This window comes from Platichthys flesus, chromosome 19, assembly GCF_949316205.1.
Source record: "Platichthys flesus chromosome 19, fPlaFle2.1, whole genome shotgun sequence".
Taxonomy (NCBI): domain Eukaryota; kingdom Metazoa; phylum Chordata; class Actinopteri; order Pleuronectiformes; family Pleuronectidae; genus Platichthys; species Platichthys flesus.
In genome coordinates this window covers 10,696,543-10,712,090 of record NC_084963.1, presented here as the reverse complement: position 1 = coordinate 10,712,090, position 15,548 = coordinate 10,696,543, and the positions used below count along the sequence as shown (strand labels likewise).

General features: G+C 41.5%; 1 protein-coding gene across 1 annotated transcript in view; it reads left to right on the top strand.

Annotated features, from left to right (window-relative positions):
- brinp1 (bone morphogenetic protein/retinoic acid inducible neural-specific 1) overlaps positions 1-15,548 on the top strand; it is a 108,148-nt gene that overhangs the window by 47,104 nt on the left and 45,496 nt on the right. The window contains exons 3-4 of the mRNA XM_062413604.1: positions 3,600-3,790; positions 11,719-11,888. Coding sequence (XP_062269588.1) covers positions 3,600-3,790; positions 11,719-11,888 — 361 coding nt within the window. The remainder of the gene's footprint in view (positions 1-3,599; positions 3,791-11,718; positions 11,889-15,548) is intronic.

Genomic DNA, 15,548 nt, shown 5'->3' with positions numbered 1-15,548 from the left:
GAATGTATAAATGAATCCATTACCACCTGAGAATATAAATGCTCTCAAAGACCGAAGTATTGTTTAAAACCTGAGGAGCTAACAGAATTGAATTAAAAGTGAAAGTATTTGATGGCATAAAATATTTAGCTTTCCTTGTAAATCATTGCATTTTCCCTTAAGCTCATGGACATAAAGAAAATAAGAAATAAAGCCGAAAAAAATGCCAAGATCTTCCTTTTGTTCAAACACGTCTCTCAGTCGTCTTTGTTATTTTCGTCAATTAAACACTGCTGTCCTATGCCACATTGACTTCATTGGTAGCTAATAACACTGAAACTACATTCCCCATAATGCATTTCACCTTTCCAGTGATCATTTCATGGAATCACAATGAATTTTACCAGCCAAGCAATGACGTCACATAAAATTCTAAGGGCACAGATGCTTATACGTGAAATGCAAATGACAAAGTGCTGCAGGAAGTTAATGTTTTATTCGCCTCCTCGCTCACACATTGGCAAACGTGCGCCCGGGAGCCCGACAGTGAGAGGGACTCACGCAACAGCTCTTAAAGGTATACACAGGCGTACGTTGCATCAGGTCTAGTATTCAATAACAGATCTTCCCCTTTATTTCATGCATAATGTATTTTCTGCAGACACTTCCACGTATGTAACGTATCCACCCTCTCCCACGTGTTACTCAACACCATAAAGCAATAATCACCTATGTTCCCATTTTTCTCCTGTTGCAGCTGCTGTGCCATTTATGTCCTCTTAACTTCTTCTGATAGGTCATTAAATCGGCCTTGGATGTGCGAAGCAAGGCACTGATTCATGACGCAGGTTCCATCTGCTGGCCCGCCTAATCTGGGGCGGAGGGGGTCCAAGTACATATGGCTGCCACATAAAGTTTTATGCAATAATTGGCAGTGACGCAGCCGCGAGGAGGAACATTAGTCGATATCTAATGTAGGCAGATACTATAACAGGAGAGAGTGAGAGCTCAGCAAAGAATGGGGGGGGGATAGACAGAATAGAAAGTCCTGCTGCGAATCTAAAAATGTCTGTTGTTGTTCTCTCGGTTTGAATGTTTGCTCCAGATTTGAGAAATAACAGCAACGTGTACTTGGAGCAGGAGGGGGAAAGCTGAGTCAGCGTGTACTCGAATGAGATGTGAGCCGTGTCTCGCAGGATGAGAACTCGTCTGAGGAGTTGCAAAGTTCCTTAAAAAGGAAGGTTTCTGCTAAATTTGCCACACAAGGCTTTATCAAACATGCGGTGGGAAAACATTGCTACTGATGGAAAGTAAATAAAAAAAAAAAAAATCTAAGCAGGCCTTCCCTCATTCCGACACTTCACCGTCTCTGCCAGTTTCCTGTCTGTAAAACCTCCCGTCTTCATTTTCGGGGAGCTGTAACGATATTTAGATTATCACCTCGGAAATGCTGGCTCCATTATGAAGTTGTACCGTTGCATAACAGTCTGGCGCCAGAAAAGGAATGAAACTTTAAGGGCTAATATAGGAACGCTGCCGTGAAGCCACGCTAAGGCAGACTGACACATCGCTGACTCCGTGTCAGAGAATTCAAGCTAAGTAACCAATCAATTTGATGGGACCCACCTATTCATGGGCGAAATCATTATGCCGAGCCCTTGAGGCCCTTGAAGCTGTTATTGAGCCGAATTGTGGCTTTATTCCACATTGCATTGTGCAAAAAAAAAAATTGAAGTGGGTTTGTCATACTGTCCTGAGGAAAACCTATACCTCCAACGTGGGCCGCTTCGGACAATTCCTCCTGATACGTCTCGATTCAAACTCAGTGTGTGCGCATTATAAAGAACAGACATCCACCAGGAGGATGAGTGACAAAAACCCTGCATAATAGAATAAATTTGCTAAATGATCCAGGGAGTCCACCACGTTAAACTTGTATAATTGCCTCTAATATCCTTGTGTGGTTTTTTTGGGGCCTGAATCATCTGGGGTGTTTTTTTAATTATGCCAGGTTTTTAAAGTGCAGATCTGCAGGATTTCTTGTTGACAAAGCAACCTTGGAAATCTTTCTGAAAAGAGGCCCATCTCTTTTTACGAGGATAACAATAACTAGGAAAAGAAAATCCTCCTTGTATTGTATTGTTACTGTTCTGGTTTCTTTTATGTGGACAGCCGGGACTCTTACATTTTTATTTCCACAAGATGTGTTAATGGGATTTAAATCCACACAATGATCGAGGCTAATAAACATGGTTGGTTTCAAGCATTAGCATTTTATATTTACCCGCACCTGTGTGTTGGTGGATTTCTATTTAGAATGGATGTCGCATTATGTCAGATCTGGATTAGAGGCTTTCAGGGTAGAAGTGTTGAGACGCTGAAACCTTTAGCTCGTGCTTGATCTGATGCAGTGTCGGCTGCACATGTTATCACACATTAACCCTCATACTGCTCATCATTTATACACTCATGGCTGCATTTAATAAAGTGAATTCCATCCGTCAGTAATTAGGAAACCACATCCCCCTCTCGTCTATTGACTTAATTTGTGTGGAGAGCATGCATGTGTAATTGTGCACACTCAGCGTGTGCATCACAGTTAAATAAACGCCAGTGCGTGTTTGATGTGGTGTTGAAAATCTGCCATAGGAATCCATATGGAAATATCAAACATGTCTGTATTTGACAGGAGATCGTGAAATCCGCAGCTTCTGATTAAATTAGCATTGAAATGTCGATCCTGCTTTACTGAACAAACACATCAGAGAAAACATTGGCTCGTTGTGTATGTGTCCTGGAACAAGCAAATAAACAGATTTACATGTATGAACTACAAATACTAAACAATACATTTCTTTTCAAGTCTCGATTTCAGCCCTTAAAAAAAAAAACTGTATGCCCACACAACTTACACTTTATCCCCTGACTCAATGACGGTGTTTTCTTCGGCATTTTGAAAAGCTCGAGAAAACCTGGTGTTTTTTGTATCCACAGGACAAGGTTATTTGTTTTTTATTGTAATAAATATTCTTGGCCCTCAGAGAAACCGAGATTTCTGTAACATCTTTTTTTGGGGCGGACTGATTTCTTGATGTGGGTCTCAGTGGGGACGGAGGCAAACATGAACGTCCACACAAATGTATCCGCAGGATCTGTTTTTAAACGTCTGATGCTGTGAGGTGCACCTTAAGCTACAGCCAAAAACAACACGGGTAGAACAAGGTGAAGTTTAGCGGGTTTCATCTTTGGTTGATAGAATTCCTTGTTGTTGTTCTTTTTTACCTTAAAGACATCACAGGACTCAAATTATTATTAAAAACCTGGCTTCGATTGAAGCATTTACAAACGCAACCGACCAGACTCATAGATTACAGATGTGTGTGTGTGTGTTTGCGCTGTCAGAAAAGTAACTTTCATGTGGATTTTCAGATCTAAGAAATCAAAGCATCTTTGTGAAATGTTAAAAATACCCCCAAATATTATTTTTTTCCTTCTCAATCATCTGACAGATTGGGCCACAACAACTACAATTTAAAGCGTTTTACCAGCGTTGTCGATAGCTTATTTGTATTGTCTAGGTAATTTTGGTCTGAGCTTTTGCTTGTTCCTGTGATTTCCAGGGAATTTGCACGTTGGAAGGTGAGGAACACCGCGATCGAGCGGAGGGACCTGATCCGGAACCCCGTGCCACTCATGCCTGAGTTCCAGCGGAGCGTTCGCCTGCTGGGCCGCAGACCCACCACTCAGCAGTTCATCGACACCATCATTAAGAAATATGGAACCCACATACTCATCTCCGCCACCCTGGGAGGTAAGAGTGGTTCACTGGTTTCATTTGCTCTCTCCCACGCTTGATTAACGGTTTTCACAAACGGTTCCTAAATAGGCTTTGGAGTTTGCTTTATGTGCAACACACATTTCTTATACTGCAAATAGAACGTGATCTGAAAGTTGTACTTGGTACCAAACTGCTAATTAATGGTTTGAATGTTAATGTGTATTTTTTATTAATTAAACATAATTATTATAAATAATTTAAGATAGTCCATTTTTTATTGATTGTATAATTATTCATCCCAGATAATGCAGGCAGTAGTCTATGAAGAAAGATAGATCCCCTTTCAACAGCTTAATGAATAAGTATTTCTCTGTTCGTTTCAGCAAATAAGCATCACAATTCAATGACCCAATAAGATTGTACTGTGAAACGGCAGCGCCATGGTGTCCTGGATTATTCATCTGGCTGTTTGCAACAATGTCAAAACAGCTCAGTGAAACAGTTTCGGGCCAAGTTGTTCTCCTGGGTGCTGAAAAAGAAAAAAACTCTCTCTAAAGAAAAACTGCAGCTACATCACAAGAGGGCAGGACAAAGCGGGGGGGGGGGGGTAGAAAATCTCACAAACGCATAACTTTTTCTGCCAAAGCAGGATTTGAGTAACCTTAGCATGGCCTCAGTGAAAGAGATGTACTGATCAGGGATGTGTTTGAGATAGAGCTGCATCTGCATCTGTAAATTAATGCGAAAGGAAAAAAAGAAAAGATGATTCATTTCAACAACTTTGGACAAACGACAAAGTAGAGTGTATTACAAATGTAGATCCTGTAAGACTAGGGTTGGGTGCCATGGCAAATAGATACTTTCAAACTGTACCGGCGCCTAAACGCTGCCAGAACAAATATCCTTTTTTTTTAAAAGAAACGACGGCTACAGCCCTGAAGACAGTGTGTTGCCACCAGGGCAACACACAAGTGTAATGTGTTTTGCCTGTACTCATGGCAAATGTTGAAGTACATAGCTCAGGTATTGAAATGAGGCACCGGAATCTGTGGTGTGATTTGGTCTGGGAGGAACTGGACATGTAGGAACTGGCACCTGATTTGCTCTGGATTTCGGTGCCCAACCATATGTCAGACTTGCGTGTACTATACATGCAATAATGTGGATTTGTCGTCTGTCTCCGGTTGGTGGCCGCTCCATTTTGCATTTTATTCCAGCTCCTCTGGCTTTCTATGACAGGACTATCTGATATCCGCTGACACCTCATCCCCACTGAACATGTGTGGGAACATTTGATGAAGTGAGAATGTAAAACTTACTCCGACGTCATAAAAAAGAACGTGAATTCTCACATTCTACCAGATTGCAGAAGCCGGATATCGGCCCCAGATGGAACCTGTGCCCCGAATATACTCTCCTCAGACTTTCAATGAATAATTTCCTCGTATCTAAAACAATACATATACTGCATATATTGCATGTGGGATGAAGTCTTATGGGGAAAAAAATATCTCTCTGTGAAAACAACGAAAATGAGGGAGGTTCAGATTTTTTTTGCGTCAAAACAGATTTGGACTCAGAACATCCAGGTGGTGTCTCAGAGAACTGATCCACATAAACATCTCTTCGCGAGTCTGACGGTGACGTCGTGGATAATGTGGGAAGTTATTTAAGCTCGTGACTGCGCTTCATCTGGTATGGAAAAATCTAAATCCGAGTTGTTTAAATCCGCACTGACTTTCTATCCACACTGTGTGCTAGTCTCTATACTACAACAGATTGTGAGACCGAATGGGAAAAGAATATGAACATCAGAGGAAACTTCATCATCATTTCACTCAGAGAGTCCATTACAGTCATAATCCACCTCCTGTGGACTGTATGTCTCTTCCTTACTGGACTTCCTGTTCTTGGTCCTCTAGGACTTATTTGGTCACTTCCGGCTTTCCTGTCACATGACTTGTACTCACCTGTCACCTGATCAGTCCAGCCCCTGTTTTTTCCTCCAAGAAACCCCATATTTTCCATCCTCTGACTTCCATTTATTGCCAGATCTTCCTCCCTCTTGTAATTCTAGTTTAGTGTTATATTAAACTTTAAACCTTTTACTTGCATTTGTTTTTTGGGTTTCCCGCGTTTTTTCCGGTTTTGCCTGCATCGTCTCCACATGAGCTTCTTCCCTATTGTTTCATGAAAGCACCATATTGGTTTTCGCTGCTGTTGGGTTCTTCTGATATATTTTAAAAACACAAATGTGACACAGTCATTGCATTTTCCTGTAAAAAACAAATCCAACCTGACAATTACAAAAAATAGGATTAAATACTTCCTCATAAATACTTGTACATATATGGCCCTTTCTTAGAACTGTCTCTCGCTTTTTTTGAGTATCTTTATAGTATAGTGTAACTATATTAGAGTAGAGGCACATTCACAAATACTGTAGCAGGTACAGAAATATACAAAATGCTCTTATGTTTGTTCAAAATAATAAACATCCCCAAAATCCAACTGTTCTAATCAAATATTCTCTTAAAGTCACATAACATTGGCAGTTACATGTTACTCACTGCGGAACGTGGATTGAATTTATCTAATGATTGATTTCAGGATTTTGGATGTGCTTCCCAAAATAAAATGCGAAGGCCCCCCCCCCCCCCCCTCCCCTGCTCATAATAAATGGCTTCTCCCTCTTGTCTTTTATCTTATCTGGAGCTGGAAGGGATGCATAAAGGCGGGCAACAGTGATAACTTTCCCAATTGCATTTTTAAGATATAATTAGGAAGATAATGCATTTCCTCAAACCCTGTATTACATAATTGTATGCACGAAACACTGGCAAGTAGACGCTTCAAGTTTCCTAAAATCCTAATTGGAGTTTAATAATCTCAGAGTCAATGCCTTTGAGAAAAAAGTCATGATACTTTTCGTATCATGTTTTACCTTTTTCATAAAATGACACCCGATAATTAAATATATAACTAAATCTCGGCAGATGTTAAAATATTTCAGTCCTTTCAACAGAGACTCTGCAATGATACTACGTAATCGTGCAAAGGAATATCAGGTATCAAGGGTCAGAGTTGCGATATCACGTTCACTTCACTTTGTAAGGCGATTCATGCTGCCACACTAATTTGGGAAATTGGAAATACAATATTTTGGGGGAAGCATTATATGAAGGAAAAATTAAATTAAGTGTTTCTGAGCCAGATGGATGTAACAAATGGCTGAAATTGGACAATGATGTCAAAATTGGTTACGAAAATAAGTCATGGTATCATTTCCCACCACAACATCCGTCTCCTTCTTCTTGTGTTGCATCGCCACATATCTCACGCTCTCTTTGCATTTCTCCCCTTGCATGCATCTCTTTAACCTCTGGCTCCTCTTCTCCACCTTTGAGTTATCACCATATTATCTTCAACCTTGAAGCCATTCTGTTTCGAGTCTTGGGTCAGCAAGCTCTTATCTCAATCTTGGGGTTGCCCATTAAAGAGGCCGGTTATATGAACCAATAAATGGGCACACCGGCACTAGTGATAAAGTAAGAAGAGCAGACCCATTCTCTCTTTAGCCACCAATTCTGTGTGGTCTCAAGAGTCATCAGACACTTGAGGAGGGGGCTGAACTCTTCTTCTCCCAGGCGACGTGAAGTTGAGTGGAAACAGTTTCCCTCCTCCACACTCAATGGAAATGGTTCTAACCGAAGACATGTATCGAGCTTGTTCTAGTTCTTTTATCGGGCCGCTGGTTGTCTGAGGCTTACAAATGCACTTTAGGGTTTCTGCTGCCACTTCACCACCTGACTTGGATGAAATACAACTGACTGAGCTGAAAAACACTGAAATGTATTGAGTCTTTGGACAATTGTGACAATGACGAAAATACATTAAACTAACTGACAACTGCCGTCAGATATTGGACCGTGCTCTTTCCAACTTCTAGCTCTCGGAATTAGCAAATGTAATAAACTTGATTATTAAAAAGCATTTAAAGGAAACATATATAATTTTTTGTCACATAACACGAGTGACTGGCACCATTTGCTGAAGTGCTAACCTGCTACTTTTTTACCTTAAACAACCTGAAGCAAAATTTCGGGGATATGCGAGATAAGACCCGACAGATTTCCCAACAAAAAGAAACCGCCACAGTGAGTGGGAAACTGAAAAAGACATCAAAAACGGTTTGACATAGATGGATAGATGTCTGATTTGCCTGCAGCCACTGTGAAGGATACTGTAGATTTAACTTTATTGACACATCCCAACGTCCCTACGTGCCCAAGGCTTTTAGAATGGAGGCTGCACAACCAAGGCTGTGTATAAATGCCAGAGGAAGCTATCGCTCTTTAAAGAGGACAAAAAAATAAAAAAGGCTGATGGACAGTTTTGCATTTCACTAAGGCTGTGAGCGACGTGTTTCGGCACATCCGTCACTTTCGCTTCCTCGTAGGTTTTCAAAAAACGGTTTTCCAGTGCGAGGGAGAGCGCTGCTGTTTCACTGCGAATGCTGAAAGGTCTCGAGCTTGTGAGTAGAGAGAAGGCATTGAAAGAAAAATCATGGCCGAGTGGGAGCACAAACCTTATTTATTAAATTCCCAACAAAAAAACACATTGTTGTAGAGCTCATTGTGGCCAGAGAGGACATAAATACAACATCTCCAAATGAGAACACTGCAGCTATGAGTGACAAATACGAGATAATGGTGAATGCTATACAGAGTGTAACAGTCTCACAAGAGGTAACTGTCAGTCATAGGGTATAGTCAACTGAAGAGGGTTGCTATTTTATTTTTTTCGTTTTGTAAGAGATTAAATGTGTCTAAAAACTAAGCGTTATTTAAAAAAAACGAAAAATCGACACATTACTGTTGCCGATTGCTGTTTCCACCGATGAGCCAAAGATTCTGCTTGTAGAAGCGTCAAAGCTCCGCATACTCGCCCGCCCTGCTACTCTCCTGTGAATACACAACCTCTGGCTGGATCAGAGACCTTTTCAGTGCAGTAGTCGAATGCATTCAGCGCTGTGGAGGAAGAAGAGGTTCACCGAAATGACTCGCAGTCACTGGAGCCTGAGGCTAGAGTGCACAGCTCTGGCAGGGCCCTGGGTTGCAGTTGAAGACTACACTGTCTGTCAACACTAATACCTTTTGGAAAATCACACTTGAAACTTTTTTTTAGTTCTGCTGCCAACATAAACAAGTACAGATCCTACTTTGACATTGACATCTCTTGCATAAACCACCAGTAACCTTCAGCAGAGTAGAAGTATGACATTTATATTTATTTCCTCTGCTTCTTCAAATATAGACAGTATACACTTTAGGACAGGACGACTTTCAACTGGTTTTCAGAGTAGCTGGACTTTATCTCTTTTACTTCATGTCTACTGTACACATGCATTGTAAATATTGAACAACAAGCTATTATAATTTCAACAAGGAGGTTATGTATCATGTGCATTTGTTTCTCTGTCAGTTAGTGAGGAGTAGTTGGTGAAAGGATGTGGCATACGTCAGGAAAGGACACATACAATTTTGGTGTGAATCTGGATCATTGAGGCGGTTCCAGGAATTATCTTCCTCATCACTTAACATTAAAGTTGGGTGTTTTTCAACATTTTCATTGATTTCTCAGAGAATATGATCATTTGATGGAGAAAATTCAGACATACTCAGGGGTTGGAATCGATTAGTCTGAGCAATTTCATGCGTATCCAACAAAAATATGTATCTAGAGGATATGCATGTTTTTTTTTATAGAAGCGCATGGTAGCAAATAGAAACATGAAACTACCACACCTGTGTAGCTTAGAAATGTAACAGGGCCTTAGCTGTAGGGCTTGTTTTAATGTAAGAGGACGGCTGGTTTCCGACGGAGGCAGGAGCTCCACTGAGAGCAGTTCTAGTTGGTATGGACTGATTGTGAATTTAAATACTTAAAGACGTAAGCTCTGCATGAGCTGATTAAGTCTGGCAGGTTTCCAGTGAGCCGCCCGATAATAATGTTCCTGGACGTATTACTTACAGATAGGTGAGCACAAATGATTCTCTCAAAGCCACGGGGGGTAATGATTCTTGCCTGAGCTGCAGCAATTGCCACAAAATATTTATATTCAGAAGACCTCCTTTACACCACACTAAGTTGCAATGAATTTAAAAAAGGACAAATCAAGGGCTTAATGTGGGCCCATTATTCTTGCGCAGTAGTGTAAGTCAAGTGTGTGTAAGTAACTTCGCTGGCCCCCGAGGGGGAGAGAGCCGGCCAGCGTCAGAGAACGGGCCCCCCCCCCCCCCAGTGCTTCGACTCTAACCAGGCATGAGACATCGGCCCTGACTGCTTCCCACCCGTAGTCATGGTCACCACAAGTTAAGTGACCAATTCCAACGCGTCGCTCCGGGCCCAATAACCATTCGCGGCACTGGAAACCTAGAGCATATGTGACGTGCTCTTGAATGAGTTCCAGGCGTATGATTTGCCATTTTCGACGGTAATCTCCGAAGGCAAGATTGCGCGGGCTCGTGGAAGTGAATTGGTGTTCGCCTTTTTATGCATCTGCTCCCGCTTGTCGGAATAGAAGATGCAGAAATATGTCGCGGAGAGATGGAGCGGCTCAAGCCTTTTTATAGAGTGTCAACAAACAAACATAGGACATGCAAATAGGAGCGATTGTCTGGCGCTCTGCAAATATTTGGCCCCCGCTGCGGCTCTAAGCCCCCGCTTCCTGCCCCTTTATAGACACTTACTGAAAGGTCAGCGGTTCAGTATAAACGCGATCTCCGTATTTCCTGTGGAAACTCGGACTTAACCTGCGGCACATACACACCTAGGATGAGGGTCGTGTTTGTGGTTTTCTGGTTTCACCGCTCAGATTTGAAATGTGGACTTCTTATGGAAGGAGATTGTAGATATGCTGATTCTTTTTGTTTGTTGTGCGCATAGTTTCTTTCTTCACCTCAGTGCTTTCAAATTTACATCCCATTACCTACCTCCACCACAGCGGATGAGTTGTGATTTCAAGGAGACCTTAGTGTACGTTTGAACGTCTCAAGCATGACACCAACCGGAACAATGGCTCGTCAGGTGTGTTTCTCTTCAGTCTATTAGACCGAGACGTCTGTAAAATACAAAATTATTGAGATCAGATTTGATTTTGTCAACATCTCAGGCCTTTTCAAAACAAGAAAGAAAACAGATATATTATTCAACATGCCTCCAGGCGGGGACAGTAGACAGGGTCTGTAATTTAATTCAGCAATGCTCAGGAATTATTTTATTCAATCATCCTAATTATAATTAGGTCGGTGGAGCTATGGTGATCCAGGAGAGTGCAAAACAATTTCACATTACTGATAAAAGGTAAAAATCCTCCTCAAGATGTTCCCCATGTTTAAATACCAGCTGCAGCTGCTCTTGCACCGCCTCCCCCTCCTATTTTCTAATATCCTTGGCACAGATTCAATCGCTGCAATCAGTAATGTTATTTTATATTTGTGTGTTTTTTTTTATTCCACTCGATAAAATTCCGTTGGTATTGAGGCAAAAATTCAAGACCTTGTGGAGCTCATACCACACCAACAGGAGTAAGTCTGGAGAGATTTCTGGGGATGGTTCCAGTTGCGGATGAAACAAGAAATTAGAAGACTGTTCCTGGAAAACTGGGGCATCTGGTTTCTCCGGCTAAAACTTCTTCCCTTTCGTTTTTAGACTTCTGATTTATCTCAGCGTGTTATGAGCTCCCTGCTGGCAGCCTCGATAAGCCGGAATCGGACAACTCTCAGAAATAAAGACATCAACAGGACACCCACATTATTTACTCATTGCTCCTTAAGTAAACATCATTTCTTCCCTTTAGACTGTGATAAGTCACTCACCATTTTTGCTTTAAAGTACATCATTTACAAAGTGGAAGTATAATCTTTGACCTTATTTCTCTTCCCTTGTCCTACCTGCAGGGGAGGAGGCGCTGACTATGTACCTGGCCAAAAACAAGCTGGACAGGAAGCTTGTCAACTCCACTCAGAACGTGGAGGCCCTCCATCAGCTCGCCTCGTCATACTTCATTGACCGCGATGGCACGATGAGGAAGCTGCACGAGATCCAGATTTCCACCAATGCCATCAAGGTTGGTGCATACTCAACCTACATGTATTTTTTGTTTCCTTTTGCAATGAAACAGATGTGATACCTGATCCTCCTCCTCCTTTCTATTATGTTGGGGGGAATCTTGCTCACACATTTAAATCTTGTAAACCGTGATCTCAGTTGTCAAGGTCTTACTCTTCAGAGGGGCTGAGTTCTCCCTGCAAGCCTGAATGTCTGAATGAACCCATACAGTCTAAGAACCCAGCAGGATATCCTCCAGAGGATCCACCTTTAGTGTGTTGACGTTTCTAAAGTGCTACAGACACGAAACCGGAAAAAAACCGCAACGAACACAAACATCTCAGGATGAAACAAAGGTGCCGAGAGAGCTTTTCATGAGAAGGGCTGACGCTAGTGTCGATGTGCTGTAAAGAAATACACGTGATCTCCACAGTGGAATCTCTCTACGTCGTGACCTTCTCTGCAGTTCACATCTAAAAGGTTTTTCTGCATATACACCCAACCTATAGGTGAGGATTATTGTGATTACTCCGACCTTCAGTAATGAGACAGAACCGTTAATAGAAAGAGGTTTTGTGTCGGGAAAACATAAACACAGCCCGCCCACGCGAACAATGTGTTTTGACATCAAGTCAACATCGACTTTCACTCTCTCCTGTTACCGACTGGGTACACTACAAATATATGCAATTAAAAAACTGAAATGCAGAGATAGAGCATCTCACTGAATTTCCATAAACATGAGTTAGTTTTGAAAAAAAAAAGGACATTTTACAAAGAACTCGTATGGAAGAGTAGGTGTGATACATACAAACACATACAGCTGTGGATAGATTGTAAAACATACTGATTTATATAACGTAAATAACTGATTATACAATAACTTCCTGTATGCATAGTCGTTATTGGTCAGTGTCATATTAGAACCAGTTAAAAGAGAGAAAAACGCCAGTAGGAAGTGCTTAAAACTAGAAACTCGAACACAGAAATTGATTCAGGCATTTGAGCAAATGACCCATCGTGTTTTCTCTACTTAAGACAGTCTCCTCCTGCTGTTGTGCTATCCAACAGATTAAAAAAAAGAGAGAGATGGAACCAAAAAAAGCCAATGTGTTTTGTAAACAGTGCGAGTCGTCTGCCTGCAACTGACTGGCGGCCAATTGTGGTCATTCACATAGTCGCACCCACCGGAGGAAGGGGGCCGGGGAAAAGCATTTGTAGAATATAAATAACGTTAAAACACAAATAGGCCGGTGTTTTGGAAAATCCCTTCCTCGCGACAGTGTTTTTACAAAAGGGTCATTGTCGGTGAAATGAATAAAGGAATAATACATTTCCTGGAGGAAAGTAGTGATTGGGGGGGGGGGGGGGGGGGCTCCTGAATATTCACCGACATTATAAGGTCATACTTTTAGTTGCTGTTTTTCTCCAGGGAACCACGTTGCTTTGCATTGCACGCTCGCATGGCCCTTGATCGCACCGCAGATGCCACCGCTTGCCGAGTATGATCGCCTCATCTCGCGAGGTGAATCACGGCCCGATATGTAACCAGTGATAGCCTTGCATCTATCCGCTGCGCTCACCTCATCCAAACCAGTATGTTGTTTTCCCCTCAGTACGCCCACAGCCATGTAATGAATGTCAGTATTCATCCGCGGCTGGTGTGGGAGGAGGGAGGCAGCACAAGCTCGTTTTTAATGCTCCAGTTAAAAGTTGTTTTTTGTTTGATTCAATTGGCTGTTTTTCCTCCTAAAACACAATTTCAGCTCTACTAACAGATCAAAAAACATACTTTTAATATTACTTTTATTATTTATACGATAATAGAATAATAATATAACATTTTTAGATGATGTAGTTATTACCGTATGTTTGCTCTTATTATATTGTTATTAACTATCACTTCTATTACTATATACTATGTTGTTGTATGATTATGACAAAATAAACACAATTATGACCATTCATAATAATAATATTGGAATTGATAGTGAATTGCGCAACCATGGGAGGCTGTGGCTCTGTTGTAAGAGCAGGTTGTCCACCAACCAGAGGGTCGGTGGTTTGATCCCCCTGCGCCACCAGTCCACACGTCCTTGGGCCAGACACTCAACCCATAAATTGGCCCTGACGGCTGCTCCAGCAGAGTGAGAATGATGTGGTAGAAAAGCTCGACATACATAGAAAGTGATGTGTTAATGTGTGTGCGATTATGTGTGTGTGTGTGTGTGAATGTGACTTGCAGTGTAAGAGCCCCTTGAGTGGTCGTTAAGACTTGGAAAGCGCTACGGAATACAGTCCACTTACCGTTTAACAACAGGGCTCGATGTTTCACTTCCTTCAGAGAAATGTTGGTCTGTATTTTGCAAACTGGATTTATGCTTAATGTTATGGGTTCGTCTGCGTGGGTCTGTTCAGGATCAGGGGGCGGGAACCACGATTTACTTGAAATTGCGAGTAATGGTGATTTCTTTCTCAGACAAAAATAATTCATGGTTGCTGATTGAAAAAAATCTGCCATGTTTATGGAACCGATATATATATAAGTGAGTGAAATTTGGTGTCATGGGGGGATGTTGAGTCTCGGTGGAAGTTTGCATTCTCCGAGTGACCTTATCAAATTGGCTTGTATCACTCAGTGGAAAGTATCGAACACTCAGTTGGCTGCATTACAAAAAACAACAAAGAATTAACATGTAGCATGGCTGCACACATTAGCATTATCTTTCCATGTGTGTACCTGTATGAAAAATAAATAATACTGCTCGGGCCCCAGGACAGCACCTCTTGTCTGCTATGACCTTGCTCATATGCACCTAGTTTGCACGTTAATGCATGAATCACGACTAAAATAAATAAATGTGAGCGTGCTGCGCTGCTTCTGGGATGTTTTGCTGTGTGAGTACGTCAACTTGATTAACGTGTTTTGCAGTTCAGGAGCCCGGACTACTCCACCCTATTATGATCATAGTATAGGTTAGCCCTGAACAACTCAGTGTTGATTACTGACTCTGCAATGCATCAGTGTAATTTGAGTTTGATCAAGTATTATTCCATCCCACTATTTCAGTTATAAGTAGAAATTGCAAGTACACATAAGATAACAAACATATTCACAAGAACGATATTTACAGCTGCCTCCTGACAGAAACATAATATACCTAATGGGCATGATGCCTTTTCTTTCCTTTTCAACATTTGGACGAATCACTACAAGCAAACTATCCGTGAATGAAAGAGTTGAAAAAAGCAATTTTTGCACCGCCACTGTACCAAACCTTCAAAAAGGCACAAAAGAGATTGAAATGAGACTGAATGCTGTACAGGAAATTGACAATGTGCTGCTTGTTCTCTTTGAAGCAGATTAGGTGGGAGAAAACACAGACAAAGGAAACCATTGATGTACCAACGTTTTTTTTTATTTTATGTCTGAGATAAACTCTGGAAAATGCCACCAACAAAAGCCGCAGGTAGAATTTGTGCCACCTGCTACCTACAGTCCCATTTTTACCAACACTGAATGAGGTGGTGGGTGTTAATTTCAAGCCCTGGTGATCGTAATTATTAAGACTTCTGTGCTTTTCCATGGGTCTGCAAACACACAATTCTTTGCCGATTGCAGATGGGAAAATAGGCTGAGCCGGGGGAAAGAAATGGATCGTATAGACTTTCATTCTGC